The sequence below is a fragment of the Aquila chrysaetos genome, chromosome 3, assembly GCF_900496995.4.
Source record: "Aquila chrysaetos chrysaetos chromosome 3, bAquChr1.4, whole genome shotgun sequence".
Taxonomy (NCBI): Eukaryota; Metazoa; Chordata; class Aves; order Accipitriformes; family Accipitridae; genus Aquila; species Aquila chrysaetos.
In genome coordinates this window covers 30,516,700-30,542,983 of record NC_044006.1, presented here as the reverse complement: position 1 = coordinate 30,542,983, position 26,284 = coordinate 30,516,700, and the positions used below count along the sequence as shown (strand labels likewise).

Here is a 26,284-nt window from a genome sequence, read left to right as displayed (position 1 = left end):
AGAGAGGCGGGGCCGCCGCGGCCTCAGGTGAGGCGCGGCCCGCCCCCGGCCCCCCGGGGAGGCGGCTGTTGGCCCCCCCCGCAGGCGGGCAGCCTTGTCTCCTGGAGATGAGGCAGTTCCTCTAGATAATAAGAAACATCAAGAGAGAGAACGGGTGTGTGTGAGAGGCACCCACTTATTCCTCTAGAAATTTCCACCAGGTCAGAGTCGCTCCTAGTTTCTGCGCTCCTTTGACGCCCGCCACTGGTTTCGGGGCTGCAGCGTCGCCTGCCTTCAGCACAGTAGCTGGGTGCTGCGGTTGGGGGACCCACACCCGTAGCTGGGCCCGAGCTGGGCTTGCTGGCGTGGCCGGCAGCCGTCTTGGGCTCACAGTGCCCGCGCTGCTGAACGCAAGTTGACTTGCCATTGCGCTGCGCTCGGCATCCTCCTCCTATCCATCGCTCGCTCCTCTCGGTGTAGCAGCCAACAGCAATAAACTGGCTCCAGACTGGCCTCAGGTTTTTCATCTTATTCCTGAAATTACAACTTGTGGTCAAAACTAGAGGGCAGTTGCAACAGACCTCTCTGTCCTCCCTTGACCCTCAAGCACCCCAAAACCTTTCAAATACAGAATCGCTTGCTCAGCACCAGTCACTCAAGGTTAGCAAAGTCAGCCTTCCCAAGTACCACGGCCCCAAATTCACTTCTGGCATTTGTTTCTGTTGTTTGGCCAAGCACGGAGTTCCCTGATCTGGAGAGTAGAAACCCAGTGGCAAAACATAGCAAAGCAATACAAAGGAAAGCACTGCAACTCCGGGCTCTGAACCTGCGCCTGTATTATTCTATAGGGAGCTGTTCTATGTTTGTGATACTTCTAATTGATTTTTTGGTTTGGTACAAAGCACCAGCCAGAACGTCTTGTACCTGCCAGAAGAAAATGTCTCGTACACCTAGTAAGTCCAGCTATGTTTCTGAGACCTTGTGTTTCTGACATCTGCCCAGTCCCAGACCTGCATTTTTCTGTAGTATTAGGAAGCAGACTTAACATATCAACTGCAGCAGTAACAATGTTTATTAAGAAATTGTGACCTATATAAATGTAGGTGCTTACTTAATTCTCACATAAGCATCTTTTAAAAACAAAACAAAAAAAACAAAAGCAGAAAACCAAAGAAAACACATCACAGCAACCAAGGAAACTATTTTATCCGAAAGATCGCAGGCAGTCTCTTATAATGCTGTTAGGCTGGTGAAAGATCAAAACAAAATCCCAGTGTGCACAGAGCTCCCAAATTCTTTGAAGTAATTTTTCACATCTTCTTCAGAGTTTCTGGCCAGTTTGGCATCTGATTCCAAAAGGATCACACCACTTTAATAATAAAAAAAATAATGAAAAGAGGTGGTCTTAACTGATTACTCATGCATTTTCTTCACCAAAAGATAACCAAGGTAGCGCGTATCACCAGCAGAGTATGTTATTGCATTTGGGCTATTAGGGAGAGGGAGGGGACAGTTCCACGCCTTCTTGTCCCCTGTTGTCTGATGTAACGATAGTAGATCCCCCACCGCCAAGCCCAAAAATGCTTTTTCATGCTGGTAGATGAGGAGCATGAAGTTGTGTGGGCTGTACTCAGTCACACAGCCGGTCTCTTCCTCCTCAGTCAGTCGACCTGCGCTGGATTTGCCCCATTTAATGGCCTTGGACAACAGCCAGAAATGGCTTTTTCACTGGCCAGTTTAACAATGCTCGTGTTGCTCTCCATCAGCTAGATTTTGGAAAGTAATAACCAGCAAACGATCAGGCTGATCTCCCTGTATTCCCTGTTTGTCGCATGTAACATTTATTGTTAATCTCTCTTGAGAGAAAACTTCCCCATTAAGATGTGTTTTAAAGCAAATTTTTTTTCCCTGTGTTGCTGATATCTTAGTCTGAAATAGATGATGTTTAAAAATGAAGAATCATTTGCTACAATTTACCCTGCTTGTTTTCTCCTTATACTTGTGTTATTGTTTATTTTTTGTTATTTTAAAATAAGATTTCATTTTGGTTTCACTCTTGAATAGCAGGGATGATCAGTCATTCATAGAAAAATGCTCCTAATGGACTGGTGATTTTTGAACGTAAAATCTCTAAGGGGAAGGGAGAAGGTAAGTATTACCACTACTGCTATGTCACCACTTTTGCCAGGTGACGAGCCCTGTTCACTCAAAACGTTAGTCAGAAAAAGAAGAAATCTGCATCTCTTCTGACTCGTCAACAGCGTGGTTTCTCATCACACATTTCTGCTTTTCTGAGCACTCTTAATTTGTGTAAAGCAATAAAACCAGAAGACACTGGTCCATAGGAGTCAATTTTACAATAAGAGAAAAAACATTGGCAGGTGTCTTGCAGCCCTCTCCACTGCAATGATAATGACAATACAGATATCAACTGCTTCAGAGTAACACAGCAACTTGCACCTCACAGAGCTCTACAAACAGCAATGTAGAAGGACTTACAACTCACACCCCAGACATGGCAGATAAAAGGCATCCCCATCATAGCACACCACTTTAATAGTCACTGCAGTGGCAAATTGGAGTGGGAAATGAAGATTATCCAAATGAAGCTGCAGGACAGCCCGGGAGTTGAAATCGCAGTGTAATTGGGGACTTTGGGAAGCAGAATATACAGACCTAAGTTCGATGCCAGTCAAGACAAACAGATTAGTAATCATGGGAAAGCAACATGAGAAGCTAAATGATTTCAAGTGTAGAAGACCTGAATTTTAAATCTCCTTTTACAAACAACAGCTTGGTACTATGCTTGCAGTTTCGGTCAGCATATAATGGGCAGAAAAAGACTAGTTAAATTACCAGGGCAGTTTCTGTAGGTCTCACTGCTCTTTGGATGTGGGTCACAGAGAGAAGAGCTGCCAGCCAGAATCACAAGACAAGGAAAGTGAGGAATACAGTGGAAAATACCCGTCAAAAGAAAAAATGTTTTCATAAAATAAATGTGATGCCAAACCCTGTCAAAATCTAGTTCAGAGGAAATTTTTAATAAACATCTGAAATTAAAAAACACACATCTATATTTGAAAACTCAGGCATTGTTTTTAATTAAAATTCTTATTATTAAAGTCAAATATAGTTTGGGGGTTTTTGTTTTGGTTTTTTTTTTTTACATTTTCCCTCCCTGCCAGAATTTCACATTAACACCTCTCAGCCATTAACATGCTAACATATGTTGAACCTTACTTACATTCTGGCACAGAATACCAGTTCCATTCATCCGAAAGGTGCCCTTTGATTTCAGCTTCGTTATTTGAACCTATCTGGCTTCACAGAGCTACATACATGTAGGCAGTGCTCGGCACTGGCCTCGCTTTTTTCCCCTGGAGGTCTGTCCTGCCACTGACTTCAATCAGCGAACACCTGGGTCAACACCCCAGGCTCTGAACCCCCCCAAAATGAGCCTTACATGGCAAAGCAGCACTAACAAGGAGAATGAAGAGCTCACTCACAGAACGAGCACCAGTGATGCCTCTGTATGAAATTCACTCCTGGGTAGCACCCGTGGGACATGGATGTCTGTGCTGGACTTCTGCAGGGGGAGAGGTGTGTTCCTTCCCCCCTCCAAGTCCTCTTCCCTGAAAAAGAAGGAATTAGAGAAATGAGCTTCAAAAAGAACAAAAAAAGACATGCTAGAGAGAGAATACCTGGAATTACTGGTGCCTTTGGATGAATCTTTCCAGGTTTGAGGCTGCACAAATAAATAAGAAGGCATGACAAGAGATCCAAAACCCTTTAGGTTTAGCAGGTGGGGGTAGGAGTGAGTTATTCAGTACCAGTTAATACCAGGCATTTTTACTTTTTATACAGTTGGAGTGTCAATAAAATATAAACTTGAAGAAAAGACTAGGGTGATGAGAAGGACAAGCTTTCTTGAGATCCAGGAATGAGTTTCTGCAGGGCCAAAGCTGCAGGGATCCACAGCTCCCTCCCCCAGTAAGGATAACTGCTGACCTGGACCCCTTGCAGAAGGGGCTGGGTGCACAAAGAAGTTGGCTTAAGTTGTATCATTTAGATGGCAACAGTTATCTTGATAGGCTGTGTATACAGTACCGATTCCAGCATTAGGAACGAAGGCTGGATAGGATACGCATGCTCTGGTTGGCCTCGTCCTGATGTGTCAGGTTTTAAATTAAAAACACAGGGAGTGGTACAGATGAATTTTGGAGAATCATGCTGACAACATATGAGCTTTCCCACCATATGAGCTTTCCAACCTAAGTAGGAAAAACTCCCATAACACAATAAAAAAACAAACCAAAGCAAATCAACAAACCCACCCTCACCCCCCCCTCCAGGCTCCCAAACTAAGACTCTTTAGAAGTATGTACTTTTTCTGAAAAGTACCAACCACTCTTAGCAGAAATTCAGGCTCCCTTAGCTTATCTGAGATCAACTTCAGAGGTCATTGAAAAGCGCTTTTGAAAAATCTGGGCATAGATGTTTTTGACACATTTCATCTTCTCAGTCAGAAGGTCACAGGCCAGGAGCAGAAACATCTGCCCTTTTAACTGGCAGGTAAGAAGGACAGAAAGGCTTTCTGTAGGATATCCTTTGGATCTCTCCTGAAAGAAAGACAACCTCTTTGCTTGAAAAGTGTATTCCTCCACACACAATTTTTCATACCCCTCCTCTTCTCTTTCCCATCAAATTTTTTTGGTATTTACGTATCTATTACGATATTCCTAGTATTTACAGTGAGAATCTAGAAAACCACACCCTTCATTTGCATAACAATAAAAATGAAATAAAAATGAATAAAAATGACACTTAATCTCTCTCTTTTTTCTTTTTCTTTTTCTTTTTCAAGCCAATCCACCCCACTCTTGCCTTCTTTGGGGAGTGCCTCACTAGTGGTGAGTTCCTCTCGCAGGTTAGGCACTTACAAGGGAAGAGGTGCATGGCATCAGTTTGATTCCATAAATGTCTCTTTGCTCATGAATTGGCTGATAATGGCATTATGAGAACATTATAGCCTCATCTAGCCTCTCCATTTTATTCCTAGTGCTAATGCACATTTACACTGTGCCATCGCTTCCTCCATCCATGTGGGCTAGGAGGAGGGATGTAGTGAAAGATGTGTAATCTCGATCCTGAAATGTTTAAAATTTGGGACAAAGATGACTAGCCATAACTACTTATGATTGTGTGTGCCCCTAATTTAGAAAGGGCATGAAATGCAAGATAATATATACATGCAAAATAATAAATACATTTATTTTATTACGAAGGTCATAGGATTTGTTTTTCTTCAAGAAGACAGATGTATGTAAACCCATTGTGACTAACTGTGCTGGTTTAATATCTGACACAGCATTTTCTAAATATCAGTAGATTTTTCCTCATAGTCACTGGAGCTCGGCTATGGAGATTGGAAGCCTCCTCTCCTGCAGCAGATCTTCTTGTCTTGACACTCACTGCTTTCAAGGAAGTGATAACAATTTCAAGCAACCAGGGATCTGCTTGCAAGGATACAGAAGATCGCCTGTGAGAACAGCACTGCCCAGCTGTTGCTACTAACCCTATACCCCCCCAGGCATGTCCTAAAAAGGCAGGGTCTGCAGGCAATGATGTGACCTCTGGCCACAGAAGAGGCACTCTAATAATGAAAACCATACACCATAGCAAAGGATTAATCCCAACTTCAAAAAGGCACCCCCTCTCGAGACTGTCAAATTGTAGCATCTGCTGCTTTAAATCGTTGAGTCAAAAGTCAGGTTTTAAACCTATGGGCTCTCTGAAGATACCCCTAGTTTTTGATTATCGGGGATCCTTGTTCAAATATCTCCAATCTTCTTTCTTAATACATGGTTTGTTCTTAATTGAGCTAGATTGGTCCTGACTTCTCTTACCATAATCCATAAATTGTTTCAAGGAATCCCAAACTGAATTTCATGCCTGTGCTCTGCATCAGAGCTTTGGGAATGCCAGCACTTCTCTCATCAAAATTAGTAAGAGCAGCCCACTGAAAAGTTGCAGCATACATTTCGATTTGCAGGAAGAAAATCTTTCATTTACAACAGCTCCAGTTATATTACTATTCATCCCAAAGGTGTCCCGGATAGATGCAGGGGGAAGCAGTCCCTGGAGTGCAATAAAAACAGTCCTACATGTAAATGGCCTAAATGGCTGAAGAGATTGTTATTTAGCTGTGGCTAGTGTATTCTTCAGCATAGTGAAAAGTTGTGTTCCAGGTTTGCTGCTTTATTTATTTTCCAGAAATGTATGACTGCACCATTTAAAAGAGCTATAAGCAAATAGCAGGGATTGGAGACAAGATAGCCTTCGCATCCAGATTCCAACAAAACTTCTTTGGCCCTTCCCCAGACTCCATTTCTGATCTGTATCACCTTATATAGATTTATGCATGATAATAAATATTCCACTCATCCAGCAACTGTCTCTGGAAGGAGATTTTTCTGAACTATTTCAATCATTAGATGAAAAGACACTTTGGATGCTAACAGTTGCTGTAACAGTCACTATAGGAACCAAACTCTGTAACTGTTGCAGGCTTCCTAGTCCTTGGCATCTGAGACAGTGATTTTTCTCACACTGTGGGGAAAAAAAAGACTTTAGCTAATAATGTTATACTAGTCTTATTTTAGAAGCATCTTTTTGCAGTTTTTTGCATCTTTTATCAGAGGCAGCCTCGGTAAAAGTTAAAGTTATACATCATCCAAATTAAATTTTAACACCTTCTCCCTTCCCTTTCCCCTCTTCAAAACAGTAATGAGAAATGTTCACACATTGCTACTCTTCTCCCTGTTGTATCTCAGAAACAGCATGCAGCAAGGTGAGAGAGCTAACTACACAGTAATTGTATCTTCTAACTGTATGTCTCTTAAAAACAAGGCTTTTAGAAGGAAAACCTTTAGTAAATCACCAGTGAATTCAGGATTATTACATATCAATTAAATTTAAAAAACCTGCAAATGCCTTTAGACAAATACGTCTTGTATAATCAATAATGAATGCATTGCTCTGTAGAGAGAGGTCATGGACTTCATATACTTTTCTGTATTCCCTGAACACCTGTAAAACAGGGAGATAAAATAAAATCTGTCATACTAAGGAAAATGAGGAACAAGGTCAGAGAGCAGATGACTCAGGCCCCTTGGTGCTGTACTAGAATGAAAATTTTCAGTGGATGGGGCAAGGATTTGCAGAAAAGACATGAGTAGAATCTGGTGGTGAATATTTTCACTGTGCACTGATTTCTCTTCACCTCAGCATAGCATTGTTCAAAACCAGTATTTTCAGGTACCCTCCTACTTTTCTTTCGAAGCAAAAAATCTAGTCATGTCCCCTTCAATGTCAAGGGAAGAATCTCTGATCAAGGTTAATGGAATGGTAGATGAGCATTAAAGAAATTTAAGAGTGTTAGTAGTGTAAGTGCAGGTGTCAATAGTTTCACTACGCCAGAGCTGACGTGCACCTGTTGACATGCACCTCAACAAGGAGCTCTAAGAGGCTGCTGAGAAATGGTGCAGAGGCATGGGTCAGAGCAGTGATACACACAAAGCTAATTATTTCATTATAGCTGATATCTAGCTGTGAACAAATCTTTGAAGCCTCCACTGCTTCTGTACGTCAAGCGTGAAACAAGTTTCTTCTGATCATTCTCTTCCCATCTGCCAAAACCCCCTTTTTCCTGTCAGCCAGTATCCGCTAAAATGCTTCTAAAATCCAAAACCAAGATGAAAAGATACGGGCATTTTGGGGAAGGAAGAAAAGGAGTCTTCTTAGAAAGTCTTTTTTTCTCATTACAACACCTCACACTTGGAGTGAGGTTGACTTCATCTCACTCCACCTCGGTGGCAGCAGGGAGAGCGGAGGTGAGGTGTCTGGGGCTCCACTTCACAGGTGGAAGTCCAGCTCTGCACCTGAACCTGCCGTGACACCCATGTTGGAGGTGCTCATGGGAGCAGACCCACAGCACAGGCAGGCACGTGGCTTCTGCCCCTTCAGTTTAATTCCTGGAGCAGGAATTGGGTGAAAAATCTGGAGGAAATGTTATGATGTCTCAAGAGTTCATGGGGAAGTTAGGGATACTAGTTTGCTTCATGAGAACCAGGCCTATTAACCATTCATATTGAGTTTCCCCCAAATGATCCTTCCATCCCTTGTCAAAAAGACTCGGGGTGCCAACAGACTCGGATTTCTGAGGCAAACCATAAAACTCAAGAAATTCCAGCCTGGCTGCACTTTTTTGGTCTATTTGCAGGATTTCACTGGGACGGCGGGGAAGTAAGGTCCACCTAATGCCAGGAGACTCCCTCGTAGCCTCCACGTTAGCCCCGTAGAGAGCCATGCTGGGCTGTGGGCTGCTGCAAAGCTGTTCCCGAGCTCTGCCAGGGCAGCCCCACGTGGGCAGGCGCCCACTGCAAAGCCAGGAACAGCTGCTGCCGCTGACGGTGGACTAACTGCCCGCCAGCCCCGTGCTCGCTGTGCTGTCATGGGATTTGAGAGACAAGGCTTTAAGCAGGGCCCCAAACCTATGTCTCCCTTTGCAGAGTAGATGCTTCAAATGCTAGACTATTACTAGACAAGTGGGTGTTAACAATCTCACATCCCACCCTTCCCACCCGGAGAAGAAAAATCATGATTTAAGGCATCAGGCGCTGAGTCTCGGTTTCACAAAGACGCCTAGCTACGCCTACGTTCACGTGAGAAAAACATCCCTGTCTTCAGCACTTCATAGCAACTGGCCGAGGTGTGCCCGCAGTCGGAGTCACTCCGGGGAGCCTGTTTGCGATCTTCCTCCCCAGGATGCGTCCGCGCGTGAGCCGAGGGCTGGTTTTGATATGGGCCAGCTGCACAACCCAGGCTTAGGCTCCTGAGATAACGGCTGAGATGTGAGGAGATGCTGTGAGAAAGCACGTTGGCTAGAGATGTGCAAAGTGTGGAAAATAAAACAGCAGGCAGAGACAAGTTTGTTGAGACTGGGATACACAGCGAATTGAGGAAATTTCACAGGAAAAACTGTGACCTGAAAAGGTATTAAAATATAAGGGAAAAACAAGGACTCAGAAGAGCAACATGAAGGTTCAGCCCCAGTGCACAGAAGGACGGAGACCAGCCCATGGCCTGCCAAGATGCACCCAGTGCCTTGCTGGGGTGGTAGCATATTAGCTCAGCAACTCACCAGTTAGCTAGTAGACAATAGTGAACTGCTTTGCAATTGTAAGTCCTGTGTATGTGGGATATGCTGTGTAAACCCCGCTATTAGTTTCCATCTGCTCATGGTAAAAGTTGCCTGAACAAAGTGACTAAGGGAGCCTGGGTTGCACAGTTAACAAGTCTTTTCTCCCTCTCCCACTCCTCAGAGCTCAGGAAACTTTGGAAACTGTCTCATCCCCTGTAGACCCAACTTTACAATGCGGTGTAGGCTTTGCAGAACTGAGCTGCTGAACTTTTTATTTGCATCTGGTCCCAACGACCTAGGTAGGAGACAAAAGGTGATGGCAACATATGGAGATGCAGGGTGAGCAGGGAGCAATGGGATGTGATAAAGATGAGCAGAAGCAGACTGAACCAGATTGGTATAGTGTAGATGTGAAAAGATATTTTAAGTAATGCTTTATATTACATGAGTCATCAAAATATTGCTTAACATGTAGCATTTATGTGACACATTTCCACATGCTTTGAGATATAACTCAAAACCTTGATCCAAAAGAGCAGTGCTGCCAATTCCTGGGCTCCAAAATTAGCCTGCAGATGTCAGAAGGGCAGTGAGAAGGGATCATTTGACAGCAGGAACCAAGAAGACCCCTCTGCTGACATCATCTTTTGCAACACTCATTACTTTGAAAAAGTCCCCTATATAAAGAATTTGGAAAAGGTAAACAGCACTCGGCAAGAGAGAGGGAGAAGTTGTCTATGCTCATATTGAAGCATATCACGATGCAGATGAGCAGAATCTGCTTTCCATATTGATTATCATCTTTATAACTAAGATAACTAAGAACACATTTAATTTAGGTACATTATGAAAATGGTTTTAGAAGAAAGCAAAAGAGAGGAAAATAATTTGCACAAAAGCTTTCAGTCTTTTATGGGGAATGAGAATTACAGGACCACACGAATGAGTATAACTATCAAACCTATTGCCTGGCTCCCACAAATAGATCAATGCCCAGTTAATGTTGGTCTCCCTTGTAACCTGATGCGATCAAGAAACAGCCCTTGGTAGAGGACCAGGTGGAATTGCTTACATTTTTCATGGCTTTTTAATTATAGTCATAGAGAACTACAAAGCTCCTTTGAAGTTCTGGGGCTTCGAGGCCTGTCCCAGCTACTATCAAAGTCAATAAAAACTTCTGTTTGACTTGAATAAGCTTTGGCTTAGGATTTCATACTCTGAGGCAGCGGATGCATCTATCCACGTGTTTTGGCTCTGTGCAACACAAACCAACTTTAATTGTAACATAGGCTTTGATACTACTGTCGTGGTTTCAGCCTAGCCGGTAACAAAGGACCACGCAGCCGCTCGCTCACTCCTCCCGCCCCCTCCGGTGGGATAGGGGGGAGACGAGGAGAGAAAAGAAAAAAAACTGGAACCTCGAGGGTTGGATAAGGGCAGTTTACTGGGACAACGCAAAAAAAGTTACAACAACAACGACGGTACTAATGAAAGAGTATACAGAAAAGAGTGATGCGCAGTGCAACTGCTCACCACCCGGGACCCGACGCTCCGCCACTTCCCCCACCGAAAGTCGAGAGCAGGAGAGCCCTCCCCCCGGCCCGCTCCCCATGTATATACTGAGCATGATGTCACATGGTATGGAATAGCTCCTTGGCTAGTTCAGGTCAGCTGCCCCGGCTATGCCCCCCCACCTCCCAGGTTCCTGTAAAAATTAACTCTATCCCAGCTGAACCCAGGACATTATCCACCCCTTATTCTATACCATTTACATCATGCCCAGATCTTACATTTTCCAATCAACCGCTACCACTTTCCTTGTCTTATATATAGATATATATGTCCCCTCCCACACACACACACATACAAATAGTATTCCCTTAGTCAATGGTTATCCCTCCAATGTGTCCATCAATTTTATTTAGTCCATGACTTTGAGGCTCCATCTGTTGTAACACTTCTTCAGGATAAGAGAGATGGTGTGAGGTGTTGGGTTGTTGTATGCTGTCTCTGGAACTTCTGGCTGGTACATTTGATGCAACCCACACCCTTGGTCTGCAGGTCGAAGATGTTGATCTTGAGGAAATTGCTGGGCGCCAGTTCAAGTTCTATCACTGTTGTTCTTGGCTCAGTTTCAAAGTCCATTCTTCAGTCATTTGGGTAATTCTTACAGTAATACCCTTGATATGGCATATAGACACTATAGATACAATGACATACATTGGCAGGTTATTTAGCAGTTAAATATCATACAGCCTAGTTCACTGGCTATTCTCTCCCAAAATCAAATCTCCCTGAGGTACACATCGAACTTCCCCATCCTTCTGCATCACCCACCAGGTGTACCCAGGTCCCTGAGCAAAAACCACCCCTTGGATGGGTTTGTCTCTGCGTGAGGGAGGACTAACCCAAACTGTCTTTCCTAACATACTCCTCATGTGCACTACAGGAACTTTATCCCCTTCTACAGTATGTGGAAGTCTTGGTTGGGCGGGGCCCGCCCGATTGGTGGATCCTCTAGTATTAACTAACCAGGTGGCTTTTGTTAAATGTGTATCCCAATGTTTGAAAGTTCCACCCCCATTGCTCTCAATGTAGTTTTCAGCAGTCCATTGTATCGTTCGATTTTTCCGGAGGCTGGTGCGTGATAAGGGATGTGATATACCCACTCAATGCCATGTTCTTTGGCCCAGGTGTCTATGAGGTTGTTTCGGAAGTGAGTCCCGTTGTCTGACTCGATTCTTTCTGGGGTACCGTGTTGCCATAAGACTTTCTCTTCAAGGCCCAGGATAGTGTTCTGGGCAGTGGCGTGGGACACAGGATATGTTTCCAGCCATCCAGTGGTTGCTTCCACCATTGTAAGCACATGGCACTTGCCTTGGCGGGTTCGTGGGAGTGTGATATAGTCAATCTGCCAGGCCTCCCACTGTTTATATTTCAGCCATCGCCCTCCATACGACAGGGGTTTCAGTCGCTTGGCTTGCTTAATTGCAGCACATGTTTCACATTCATGGATAACCTGTGCGATAGTGTCCATGGTTAAGTCCACCCCTCAATCGAGAGCCCATCTATATGTTGCATCTCTTCCCTGATGGCCCGAGGTATCATGGGCCCACTGAGCCATAAATAGCTCACCCCTACGTTGCCAGTCCAGGTCCACCTGAGACACTTCAATCTTGGCGGCCTGATCTGCCTGCTGGTTGTTTTGATGTTCTTCAGTGGCCCGACTCTTGGGTACATGAGCATCTACGTGGCGTACTTTTACCACCAGCTTCTCTATCCGAACAGCAATATCTTGCCACAGTGCGGCAGCCCAGATGAGTTTACCTCTGCGCTGCCAATTGCTCTTCTTCCATTGCTGTAGCCACCCCCATAGGGCATTTGCCACCATCCATGAGTCGGTATAGAGATAGAGCACTGGCCACTTTTCTCTTTCAGCAATGTCTAACGCTAGCTGGATGGCTTTCACCTCTGCAAATTGACTCGATTCACCTTCTCCTTCAGCAGTTTCTGCGACTAGTCGTGTAGGACTCCATACAGCAGCCTTCCACCTCCGATGTTTTCCCACAATGCGACAGGACCCATCAGTGAACAGAGCATATTGCCTCTCATTTTCTGGCAGTTTATTATACAGCGGGGCCTCTTCAGCCCGTGTCACCTCCTCCTCTGGCGACATTCCAAAATTTTTGCCTTCTGGCCAGTCCATGATCACTTCCACAATTCCTGGGCGACTGGGGTTTCCTATGCGAGCCCGTTGTGTGATCAGTGCGGCCCACTTACTCCACGTGGCATCAGTTGCATGATGTGTAGAGGAGACCTTCCCTTTGAACATCCAGCCCAGCACTGGCAGTAGGGGTGCTAAGAGGAGCTGTGTTTCAGTACCAACCACTTCTGAGGCGGCTCGAACTCCTTCATATGCTGCCAATATCTCTTTTTCAGTTGGAGTATAGCGAGCCTCGGATCCTCTGTATCCCCGACTCCAAAACCCCAGGGGTCGACCTCGGGTCTCCCCAGGTGCTTTCTGCCAGAGGCTCCAGGTAGGGCCATTCTCCCCAGCTGCAGTGTAGAGCACATTTATAACATCTTGTCCTGCCCGGACTGGCCCAAGAGCTACTGCATGAACAATCTCCCGCTTAATTTGTTCAAAAGCTTGTCGTTGCTCAGGCCCCCATTTAAAATCATTCTTCTTCCAGGTAACTTGGTAGAGAGGACTTACAATTTGACTGTAATTTGGAATATGCATTCTCCAAAAGCCCACAACACCTAAGAAAGCTTGTGTTTCCTTTTTATTAGTTGGTGGGGACATAGCTGCTATTTTGTTGATCACATCCATAGGGATCTGACGACGCCCGTCTTGCCATTTTTACTCCTAAGAACTGGATCTCCTGTGCAGGTCTCTTGACCTTACTTTCTTTTATGGCAAAACCAGCCTTCAAAAGGATTTGGATTATTTTCTTCCCTTTCTCAAAAACTTCTTCTGCCGTGTTGCCCCATACGATGATGTCATCAATGTATTGCAGGTGCTCTGGAGCTTCACCTTTTTCCAGTGCAGCCTGGATCAGTCCATGGCAAATAGTGGGGCTGTGTTTCCACCCCTGGGGCAGTCGATTCCAGGTGTACTGGACACCCCTCCAAGTAAAGGCAAACTGTGGCCTGCACTCCACTGCCAAAGGGATGGAAAAAAAATGCATTAGCAATGTCAATTGTGGCATACCACTTAGCTGCCTTTGATTCCAGTTCATATTGAAGCTCTAACATATCTGGCACAGCAGCGCTCAGCGGTGGCGTGACTTCATTCAGCCCACGATAGTCTACTGTTAGTCTCCATTCCCCATTAGATTTCCGCACGGGCCATATGGGACTATTAAAGGGTGAGTGAGTCTTGCTGATCACTCCTTGACTCTCCAATTGGCAAATCAGCTTATGGATGGGGATCAGGGAATCTCGGTTGGTGCGATATTGCCACCGGTGCACCGTCGTGGTAGCAATTGGCACCTGTTGTTCTTCAACCTTCAGCAACCCCACAACCGAAGGGTCTTGAGAGAGACCAGGCAGGGTAGACAGCTGTTCAATCTCCTCCGTCTCCAATGCAGCTATACCAAAAGCCCAACGGTACCCTTTTGGGTCCTTGAAATATCCCCTCCTGAGATAATCTATACCAAGGATGCATGGGGCCTCTGGGCCAGTTGCAATGGGGTGTTTATGCCACTCATTCCCGGTTAGACTCATTTCAGCTTCCAGTACGGTTAGCTCTTGGGATCCCCCTGTCACACCAGAGATACAGATGGGTTCTGCCCCTTTATAACTTGATGGCATTAGGGTGCATTGTGCACCAGTGTCTACTAGAGCCTTATATTCCTGTGGGTCTGATGTGCCAGGCCATCGAATCCACACTGTCCAGTAGACTCGGTTGTCCCTCTCCTCCACCTGGCTGGAGGCAGGGCCCCTCTAATCCTGGTTAGAATATTCATTACTCACTTTTCGCACACGTGAATCAGAAGTCCCTTCAAGAGGATCAGAAATGTGATCAGCCCATCTACTGCATCTGGGGGACTCCTCACAGGAAACTGGAGCAGCAGTTTTCCAAGAAGAATCCTCTTTCCTGGTTGCTTTTTCTCACAACTCCCGTACCCGTGCATCCAGGACTGAGGTAGGTTTTCCATCTCACTTCCTCATGTCCTCTCCATGGTCACGCAGGTAAAACCACAGGTTAGCCCGTCGTGTGTACTTTCTCTCTCCTCTCTCTTGGGCAGAGGAGTGCTTACTCCCAATAGCTGCGATGCGGGCCTGTACAGGTGGGGAGGAAGACATATCCACTTTGAATTGCTGGAACTCTCGGGACAATTCCTCTACAGCCGAGACACAGGCCCGTAGGGAGGAAGAGAGACTTCCTTCGTATTGCCGGAGTTGGACAGCCAATTCATCCACCGTTTGTCCATGGCCTTCTTTCCAGGACATTACTGCCAATGAGTTGGCATAGGTTGGTGGTGCACTTCGTAGAAACTTCCGCCACATGGGTTGTGTGCATTGGACATCATCTGGGTCTATGGGTGACTGCGCATTTTCTGGATCATTATAAATCACCTCCAGCACGGCTAATTCCTTCAGGTACTGGATACCTCTCTCCATGGTGGTCCACTTGCCTTGGTGACATGTAACTTCATCCTTGAAGGGGTATCTTTCCTTTACACCTAACAGAAGTCGCCTCCAGAGGCTGAGGACTTGTGTTTTTCTCCCAATCGCCTTGTCGATGCCCCCTTCCCTAGACAGAGATCCCAACTGCTTGGCTTCCTTACCCTCTAATTCCACACTACTAGCCCCATTATCCCAGCATCGGAGCAGCCAGGTAACAATGTGCTCACCTGGGTGGCGGCTAAAATCTTTTCGCATGTCACGCAACTCACTCAGGGATAGAGATCGGGTGATTATTTCAGGTTCTGCCTCTTCCTCCTGTTCTCGTGATGACCCTGGTTCATCTTCATCTCTCACTGAGCGAACTGATTTCTTTGTGTGTTTCTTTTTCTGTACAGGGGCGACTGATACTGGCACAGGTTGGTTCTCTGGTTTAGCTGCAGTATCTGTCACTGCGGTTGGGGTAGCCGCGCTGCCTGTTGCCGGGGTAGGGGTAGCCACGGTGCCTGTTGCCGGGGTAGGGGTAGCCACGGTGCCTGCTGCCCTGTTTTCCATCTTTTCCCCCTTTTCTCCCCGAGGGTGCTGCCTAATATCAAGCAGTGTTTGGTAGATACTGGCCAGGGCCGAGCACAGTGCAGCGAGTTGTACGTCTTTGGAATAGCCACAGCATTTTTCTTTCAAATATTCTACCACTTCATGAGGGTTCTGTAGTTGTTCAGGAGTGAACTTCCAAGCCACTGGGGGTGAGAAGTTCTCTAGATACCTGCCCATATCCTCCCACATGCCGTGCCACCCATGAATATCCAGCTTTGGGGCAGATCTCTGGGTGGTACTCTTAAAGAGCCTTTTTGTAGCCCTAAACAAGACCTGAAACATATTCAGGAGGCATAGCACTAACAGCACAGTGGCTTGTGCATCCCAAGGATATTCAAAGTTCTCAAAAGCTGTTGTAATTAGTCGGAAGGAGAAAAGGGAGGCGAACGGACGGGGGGAAGTATCCCCCCCTAACTCCCCCATGGATTGGCTGTAATTACCAATAAAATCCGATAGAAGGTGCCCAAAGTATGGAAATGATATCACTGCCTCATACAGATACCAGCTTAACCTCATGACCAGTGATGTAATCATTTCACAAGTCGACATTGCCCAGTACAGCAAAATGATAATCCCAATCACTCTCCCAGAGGTGAGAAACGTAACTACAGGCAATACATAGAGCATATAAGGACCTACAAAACGCCACCATGTAAACAAATTAATCAACATTGTGACTAACATCTATTTATCTAATATAAGGAATGCGTATGACAAATTTGTTTCAACACGCTCTGGCCAGATCTGTCGTTATCTCAACCCTTCGTGCCCCACGTTGGGCGCCAAAAAGGACTGTCGTGGTTTCAGCCCAGCCGGTAACAAAGGACCACGCAGCCGCTCGCTCACTCCTCCCGCCCCCTCCGGTGGGATAGGGGGGAGACGGAGGAGAGAAAAGAAAAAAAACTGGAACCTCGAGGGTTGGGATAAGGGCAGTTTACTGGGACAACGCAAAAAAAGTTACAACAACAACGACGGTACTAATGAAAGAGTATACAGAAAAGAGTGATGCACAGTGCAACTGCTCACCACCCGGGACCCGACGCTCCGCCACTTCCCCCACCGAAAGTCGAGAGCAGGAGAGCCCTCCCCCCGGCCCGCTCCCCATGTATATACTGAGCATGATGTCACATGGTATGGAATAGCTCCTTGGCTAGTTCAGGTCAGCTGCCCCGGCTATGCCCCCCCACCTCCCAGGTTCCTGTAAAGATTAACTCTATCCCAGCTGAACCCAGGACAACTACCCAACCTTAGTGTGCAGTTGCCTATGCAAAGACGATGAACAGTTTTGCTCTGAATTTTTCAGTCCAGCTGTTACTTTTAATTTGTTTTTAATGTGAGTTTCAAGGCACACATTTTTCTTAGTGAGCTTGTGTCATAAGGTGAAAATGAAAGCATGCTCCTTTTGAAATGGAAAAACTCCAAGCCTAATCTCTCTAATTGTATTGCATCCTAGAGGGAACAAAATTGAAGCACAAGGCCAGCTTTTAACATTGTTGAGGAAATCAAATTCCTTTGTAAGCTTTTACAGTAATTGTTAAGGGTGGGTTTCATCTCCTCTCCCTGCAGCCCTCTACAACTTAGACCTCTGAATAGAAATTAGGCTCTATTTAGACAAATGGATGGAAGCACTCTCCTCCTAAGGCAAATGTCAGCAACTGCCTATAGCCCACCCGCTATGAACTTTAAAGCTAACATTTTTCAATGGATAAAATTTGGACTGATGAATCAAAGTCATCACCAAGAAAAGCCACCAAGAATATTAAAGTAAATGTCTAGCCAGGTAGATGCTGCTTAGTGCCTGAAAGGCCAGAGGCTGAAAGGGGGAGGAGAAGAGGTTGGGACGCATATCAGATGATGCTGTGGTATCTAGTTCAGCCAGCGTGGTTCAGGCAGATGGCCACGATGAATATTTAAAGAGATGAGGCAGGTGAATTGTAATGGAAGCAGAAGTAATGCTGGTGTCAATATGAAACCATACAAATATAGCTCAAGACCATCAGTTCAGAAGTTTTAAATTTTTGAAATATTTTTCACTGTCGCACGTAACAGGATCACAACATCATTTTGATGCCATAATTTTTACTTTGGTGATCCATTGTGTACATGACAGTTACACCACTGCATTTATAAATTCCAGATGTACATCCCTTGTGAGGTATTGATAGAAGCAGTCTCAATATTTTACTGTAATATCTTAATAAATCAGTTCATGGACTTTATGACTGTACTGGAACATTTGTCATGAGAGGAGCATATTAGGAATAGCCATTTATTAATCCTAAGAGATGCTGTGCATAACTCACCACAGAGCAAGGAAAGGCAGCTGCCCGAGAGCCGCCATAATTTCAAAATAGACAAGACAACAAAAGGCAGCAAGCAGAACATCACTGTTTTTTTCCTACACCTACAGAAATCCTTCCAAAGTGCATAATTAACTTAATTAGGAAAATCTTCTTATCAAGCTTTGCTAATTCATCTACCTATGGAGAAATTGAAAAGTTGAATGATCAGAAAGATTATATTAGCTAGCCAGAATTGTGTGAATTTGGTCTGAGGTTTATTTAGGGCAATGAGACTCTTTCAACTATCTTGTTTGAGCAGACAGTTTTTTTGAGTCAAAGTCAATAATCCAGTGAGTTTTTTGAGTAATGTGCAGATGAGGACACACGGCACGTGCTGATAAGAGCTAGTGATGGGAATATATTTAGTGCATTGTAGCACTCATCAGCAGGTAACAGAGGAGACACTGCTAATGACAGGACAAGCTAGAGTAAACAAGCCCACTTTGGAACAAACCATTTGCTCTAAAAAGAGCACGTTATCTATTCATTAGCGCTAGTAGCTAAAAATGCAGAAGTTGGAAGTATCATTTCAGGGAGGATCTCCAGGTTTGGACATTTGGTTTCACCCTGAATTTTACTGAGCATTGAGAGATATTAAGTAAAATTAAAACCCTTGAAACAAAGATCATGCCTGTACTACAAAATTTTTCTCACCCATTTCTACTTTATTTATGAAGTTAAAAAGTAACTAAATGAAAAATGGATTTATGTGCAAATAAACACATATCATATGAAAACCAGAATATTTTTACTCCCCCTTTTTTTTTCTCCAAGGTGCTCTTTAAAATATTCAAGTGAAACTGAATATTTGCAAAGCAGTGCTATTTCCGTACTCTGGCAGAATACTTACAGCAGCTTGAGGCGTAAGTCTATTGCAGACACAAAGAAGCAATCTTATAAACAGATTAATGCAACATTAAGAGGAGGTTCTGTAGCTGGTTACATACCACCCTTTTTACTTCTTAAAATACATAAGTGAGAACAACCAGAATATATGTTGAATAAGATAGCACCATTTTCTTCTGTTGTTCATAGTTAAATTAGGCTTAAATGTTGTATTGAAAAGAAGGATGAATGCTTGTGTATAATCCAAATTACTGCAGTGAATGTAACTATCACTATGCAGAGATTCTGCTTTCATAATTCTTGCTTTACACAGTTGACCCAAATGGAGTCCAGAATAACAAAAAATTCCAGACACAAAACTGAATATATCTGAGGAATAGCATCTATAAAAACCAAAGTAACTGTTATCGCATATAGGATAAATCTACCCTTAACTTTTTGTTCATAAAAACCATTAAAAATCTACCAAACCAAGCTTCCATGCAATCCTGACTGAGTTTTGTTATCCTGTTCTCATAGGTGGAGATCACAGCCACAGACTGTCACTCATCTGTGCTGGCCTTGTGCTTCAGGCCATCCTTGAACCATCACCACTCACTGTGCAGCCACAACATACAAACCAGATTCCTTTTGGATGTAACAAAACCAGAAAATGTGCTCCCAGAGTTGATCTTTTTTGCTCCAATTGCTTGTGGGTGCACAGCCCACAGAACCAAACTACACTGATTCTAAGCAAGGCAGGTAAAGCATCTGTAATGCAGATGCTGAATCCTCAGCACTAGTTGCTTTGCTCCGCTCACACCGTGCTGCTCGGTGATGCCAGCGTAGCAAGACATCACTTTTCTCTGTTTTTCAGTACCACGAAGTCACTCCGGAGTATGGATTTCTGCCACCTCACTCTGGCATGGATGCACCAAGGTCAGAGTGCGAGACAGAAATTTTGCTTTCATCACAGGAAGGTTTTCTGTTAGGTATTTTTGCCTGTCTTTTTTCTCATGTCTTTTTTGATTGGTTTTTTTTGGTTGTTTTTTGTTTTTATTTTTACAGTTCAATCACATGATGGAAAGAGTCACAACGCATAAATAAAAAAAGTTGCAGTGAGTTATATTTATTTCTTTGTGAAAACCAGATGAAGAGGACATAAAGGAAGCCTATGCACTGACTGGACCCTGTGTAGGTTTTCATTTATTTGTTTATTTTAACCCAAGCAGCGAGCCATCTCATTCTCATTTACAAGGTCATCTTGACCTTTATATGTGTATCAAGTCATTGTGGTGCCCAGGGTTCTCAGAATAGCACCAGCTATGAATTTTCTCCTTCATCGTGCTTCTGAAACCTAACCATCTGTCATTCAGTGAGATTTATTGGCCATTTGAAGCGAAGCAGGAATTGAACTGTTGCCTTCTCAGGATCGCCACTACCTTGGGTATGGGCTTCTGTTGTACCACCCAGTAGCCCGAGGAGCTGAAAGTGCTGCAGTGTGACATTCTCAATGACAAATTTTGGCTGAGTGAAATTGATTCTATTTGCTTTCATGCCAATGACCCTTTTAAGAGAGATTAATAACAGCAAAGCAATGACGGCTGCCTCAGAAGGACAGTAATGCTCCCTTCTAGTACATCACCCCCACTCCCCATACCAAAACCCAAGCAGCAGCCAGCCAGAAGCCTGCTGCGGTGAGATGCAGTGGGAGGGTGGAAAATAGACAAACCCTGGGACAAGTCCTGGCTTGAGAGAAAGAAGGATCCAGATTTTCTACACTGTGCAGATGAAATGAGGGATCCTGTTTCACTTCTCCTTCATGCTTAGAGTAGGAACGCTAAATTGCTTTTCTTGGCTCCATCACCAGGGAGAGTTTAGCATCCCGGCACAACTTGTGCCAAATGAAGCGGTCAAATGGCTGAGGGTAGGGGACCTTGTGCACGGCAAAGGCGGACACACATCCCTCAAGTGAGCTGCCACCATGGTAGATGGGGCAGCATCTGCCATCAGGGGGAGGGAAGGGGAGCCTGCTCCAGTGTGCTCAGGCAGAACCTGCCAGAGACACGCACAAGCACAGGTCTTCTGCTGACACACCGACCTGCTGTCAGTTGCTGCCACAGAGCATACCCGGCGGGCTCCACGCCTGGACACAGGACACTCACCCCCACGCCAGAAATCACTGAGGTTCCCCAGAAGGCTTTTCTCAAAGCTGCTTCCTGCATCTTCAAAACATTGTAACCAACTGTAAGCTGGCTTCAAAACAGATTTGCTACCTTAGAATAGATTTTAATTGAAAAAAGTTTACTCTGGTTCACTAACCCAGAAACCTCTTTCTCCCATTGCAGGGATCATGGGAAAACTGACTGTGTACCTGATGAACGCACATCAGGAGAGGAGATTCAAGGACTGAATGAACCTTTGCATGAAGCTATTATAATCCCAGCATCATTTCTGTTTTGTTTTTGAAGCTTCTATTAAAGTCAGCTGAGGATTTTTTGTGTGAAGAAGCAGTGGAGAGAAGCACTAGCACAAAAAAGAGGCTACAGTTAGAGGAACTAAATGCTGTAGCTATCCTCTGCAATTGCAGCTGTACAGCTCAAACTTTTCTGGAACAACTGTCTTTGTATCAGGGTGAGAGGCAAAAGAAGATGAAAAAAATCCACATACTCAGTATAAGTTTTTAATGGTATGATCTATTAAACAGTACATGTAGACCTTCAAAGGACCTGTAGGATGTCGTAGTGCTTGGAAATATCTAAAAGCAGATTCTAGACCTCTAGTCAACATGCTAGTCCTGTAGGGAGCAACTCTTCAGTGACAGGAGTGAGGATTAAGTGACTTAATGTTTTTTCATCTCTAAATTACTGTAAGTTTTGGTAAGGAAATATTTTGGCCACAAAGTATTTTTGGAAAGATGCTTCTCACATCTGACAAAATGGTATTAAAAATAGTGAAGACTTTCTCTAGAGTTTGGAAGTTATCATCTACTTTCTGAAAATTATTATGCATATTACAATTTACCCTTTAATTACTTGTTTGTATTTTCCCAAATAGCTGTCTTTTTTTTTTTTTTCTACTTTCCATCCTAAAGCACACTTTAATATAAAAAACCAAGACTTAACACACCCGATCAGGCCAAAGATCAAGTCCATGAAGCCTTGTTAGAATTCATTATAGCCATTTGACATGGAGGAGTTGGGAATCAGGATTTTATGTGAAACTCAACAAGTGGAGACACCAAGGAAACGTGTAGCAGAGCAATATTTTGTGGTGTGTTCACTCTGCTCTTCCCACTAATTCCCCCATTTGGCTTGCTCTTTGGCTACCGCCAGCTGTTGGGGAGACATTATTTTAGAACTGCATATAGTGACTCCTGGGTCTCCATCCTCAAAGACCGAATTTAAAATACATGATTGTCTTCATGTTGCTGTTTTGGTTTTTATTTTTTTCCTCTTATATTAAGTAAATTAGGTGAAAATTGAATAAAATATTTCCCAGTCACTGGACAAGATCCTTTAGGGTATGTTAAAATAGAATAGAAAAGGAAATAGAAATAGAATAGAATAGTTCAGCTGGAAGGCACCTACAATGATCATCTAGTCAACCTGCCTGACCACTTCAGGGCTGCCCAAAAGTTGAAGCATGGTATTAAGGGCATTGTACAAATTCTGCCATGACCTGAGAAAAGAGTAACAGCACCAGGTTTGTCCTTGGGAGCCGGGTGGCAGAGGAGGCATCAGAGACATGCAGCAGCTGGCCCAGTGCATGGCCACCAAGGGCAGGGACAGCCCCCTGGGCCTCCTGGGCACAGGGACAGCCCCCGGGGCCAGCACCCCACAGGCCTTCCTCCGAAGGATGCTGGGCGGAGGGGCTGCGCGTGGGGGGCCCCGTCACCCTGGTGTCACAGTGCCACCAGCCGGCAGTGCAGCAGTCACAATGCCCCGGGGCAGTATAAAAGGGGCAGCCTCCCGTGCCCCGCTGCCAGAGATGGCCCGGGGACAGCCCGAAGACATCTGAGATGAAGTCCTTGAGGAACTGGTGGAATTACTTGGCAGAGGCTGAGTGAGGAAGACTGGAGGTTGGACCAGGCTGCTGGAGTTTCTCTACTGCAACACCATTTCCCAGCAGGGCCACGCTCAAAGCTCATCTGAAAGATGGAAATCCTTTTCAGCTGGATACCCATGGCCAGACCACGGGAATGCCTTCTTGAGGAGCACTGCAGAGCTCACCATCCTCATCACCTGCGGAGCCAGGGGCAGCAGCCATAAGAAATGCAATGCAGAGATGTTGCCAGGGGTCCCAGTGCTCTGGAGCACCCACTGGTGGCCCAGAGGCACAGGAAGGATTCTTGCCCCTCAAGGTCGATCAGGCCAGGGCATTTGGCCACTCTTGGAAGCCCCTGAGATGGCTCCAGGTTGAGGGAGAATAGGGCTTGGGCATCTTCTGGCAGGCGTGACCAGCCTGTGGGACGAGGAGGCAGGTCTTGCTCACGTGCTCAGGGAATAGCCGATCGCCAGCTCTGGGGTCAGGAAGGAATTTTCCCCCGGGGCAGATTGGCACTGGTCCCCGGGGGTTTTTTTGCCTTCCTCTGCAGCACTGAGCATGACCACTTGTCAGGGCTCCTCCGGTCCGTTTTGGCTAGGTTACTGCCTGCTGCTCGTGCACCGCGAAGTCGGCCTCTCGTGCCCTGCAGCTGGGGGGAGGAAGGCTTTTTTTCCCCCACGGTGGGCTAGCAAGTGTCCCCGGGGGTTTTTTGCCTTCCTCTGCAGCACTGAGCATGGCCCCTTGCCAGGGCTCCTCTGGGCCATTGTGGCTAGGTGCCCGCTGCTCATGCTCCACGAAGGTGGCCCTCGTGCCCCGCATCTTGGGGGAGGAAGCTTTCTGACTCCCAGGGCGGGCTCCAAGGGGTGCTCCTGGGGGTTGCTTCTTGTCCTCTGTAGCACTGAGCACAGCCCCTTGTCTGGGCTCCTCTGGGCCCTTTCGGTAGGTCCTTGCCTGCTGCTCTTGCACCTCCAAGGCACTGCTTGTGCCCTGCCTCTCTTGGGTTCTCTTGCCCAGTGCCAGTCTGTAGTGGGAGCGAGCTCTGCTCTTCCCTTGGCTCCATTTCCCCAGGGGTTCCTGCTTCTGCAAACCAGCCTGTGCTTGGAAGGGCTCCAGGCTTGCTGCCCCATCAGGAGCTGCCGCTGTTCAGCTCTCCCGGCGTGCAATACAAGCGCAGGGCAGGTGCGAGAGCGCATTTCAAGCATCCCTGCACAAGCAGCACAGCAGCGGAGCAAGTTCTGGAAGGCAAAAAAGTATGCTTGTCATTGCTACGTGTCATACTTTGGAAAATACCCCACGGTACCACACACCACCTTCTTCTGCTGCTTCTGCATCTTCTTCTTGGGACTGCTTGGCCTGTATTCCTGCTGCTACTTTCTGTAGTTCTGTGACTTGCCTTTGCCAGGCTGCAAGGGATATTTTGAAAGCTCACCTGAAGAACGCATCAGCCTGCTCCTGGCTGCACATGTGTGTTGTGTTAATGCTTGTGAGCATGGGCTCTGAATCAGAATCAGAAAAATAAAAATAATGTCCTGTTTCCACTTGCAACCTTTGTGTTATGTGTCCTTGAAAGCGGTTTTGGAGCTGAAACCCCCTGGCTTTTCAGGCAAATAACAGTCTCATCGTCACTCGACTCATGGTGAGTGCAGGGAATAAATGGAACAGAACAGAACAGCTATGCTGTGTTGTGCCCAGAGTTCCGCATGACAAGCTCCGACCTCGGTCTGAGGGCTCCATCCAGGAGAGCAGCTCTCTGCAGTGCAGGTGCCAGGCCCATCCAGGAGACAGGGGCAGGGACGGGCACACCTACAACATGGCTCAGGCAGGGACTGAAGGCCCCAGGCTGAGCTGAGACATGTCCCCTGGGCCCTTGGCAGGAGACGGGGAGGGTGGGGGTCCCAGGGGAGGCCGGGCCCAGCCGTTGAGGCCTATGAGCACCCCCAGGACCCTGACAGAAGCGGACTTGCACGGCTCATACGCCCTCCTTTAGACAGGGGTGGTTGGCCACCTTGGAGACAGAGATTTGGGCCAGAGGAGCCTTCTCTCTGGTGGAGTACCGTTGTTCTCAGGCTCGTGTGTTTTAGCATGTTTTTGCACAGGAAACAGGTCAGACACTTCTAAAAATGAGTCCAAGGAGCAAAAACAAAATCCAGGGGTAATGAACAGGTATTGCTCACCTCCAACAGGTTTGCAACCCTTTAGTTGAGGAGCATGTCCTGCTTCAGACTGAGGGCTTGATCTCTGAGCCTCACTAGTGTCAGAGATGCGGGGGGTTGCTACCCTGTGGAAACCCAGCTAAACTGGATGAACACAGAAGACTTTCAAAAACCGCACTTCACACTTGCTTTGTGCAGATTTGTGCGGATGGTCCACTTATCTCGAGACGATCCACAGCTCTCACCCCCACCAGAAGGCACATGCCTCCTCCCCACAACGTGACAGAGCCAATGCCTAGGCTGGGACGTGGTTATGGGTATTGAATGCCTTCTGCTAGTGCAGGGCTGGGCAGAAATGTCATCAGAGATTTCCTCAGCATGTACTGGTAGGGAAAGGAGGAGGTGGGAAGAAGCATAGCATAGTTCAGCTGGAAGGGCCCTACAACGATCATCTAGTCCACCTGCCTGACCACTTCAGGGCTGATCAAAAGGTCAAGCATGGTATGAAGGATGTTGTCCAAATGCCTCTTCAACACTGACAGTCATGGGGCATCGACAGCCTCTCCAGGAAGCCTGTTCCCAGGTGTGACCACCCTTTTGGTAAAGAAATGTTTCCTCATGACAAGTCCAAATCTCCCCTGATGGACACAGGTTTGAGCCATTCCCACACATCCTGGCACTGGGTACCAGGGAGAAGAGATCAGCACCTCCCTCTCCACGTCCCCTCCTCAGGAAGCTGTCGAGAGCAGTGAGGTCACCCTCAGCCTCCTTCTCTCCAAAGTGGACAAACCCCGTGTCCTCAGCCGCTCCTCAGAGGACATGCCTTCCAGCCCCTTCACCAGCTTTGGTGCCCTCCTTGGGATGCGTTCCAGTGTCTTCCCATCCTTTTTTAAATGGTGGGGCCCAGAACTGCACACAATGTGAGGCTGTATCAGTGCTAAATACAGCTGGATAATCACCCCTTTTGACCGGCGCGTTATGCTGTGTTTGATGCACACCAGGATGCAGTT

General features: G+C 46.0%; 1 protein-coding gene across 1 annotated transcript; it reads right to left on the bottom strand.

Moving 5' to 3' along the window:
* Positions 1–23: 23 nt before the first annotated feature.
* Positions 24–19,918, bottom strand: LOC115338887. The gene is made up of 4 exons (XM_030007925.1): positions 19,562–19,918; positions 4,420–4,598; positions 3,486–3,611; positions 24–513 (listed from the first exon to the last, which is right to left on the bottom strand). Exons 2-4 carry the CDS (start codon positions 4,530–4,532, stop codon positions 24–26), a joined length of 729 nt encoding a protein of 242 aa, XP_029863785.1. The 5' UTR covers positions 4,533–4,598; positions 19,562–19,918.
* Positions 19,919–26,284: the final 6,366 nt, after the last annotated feature.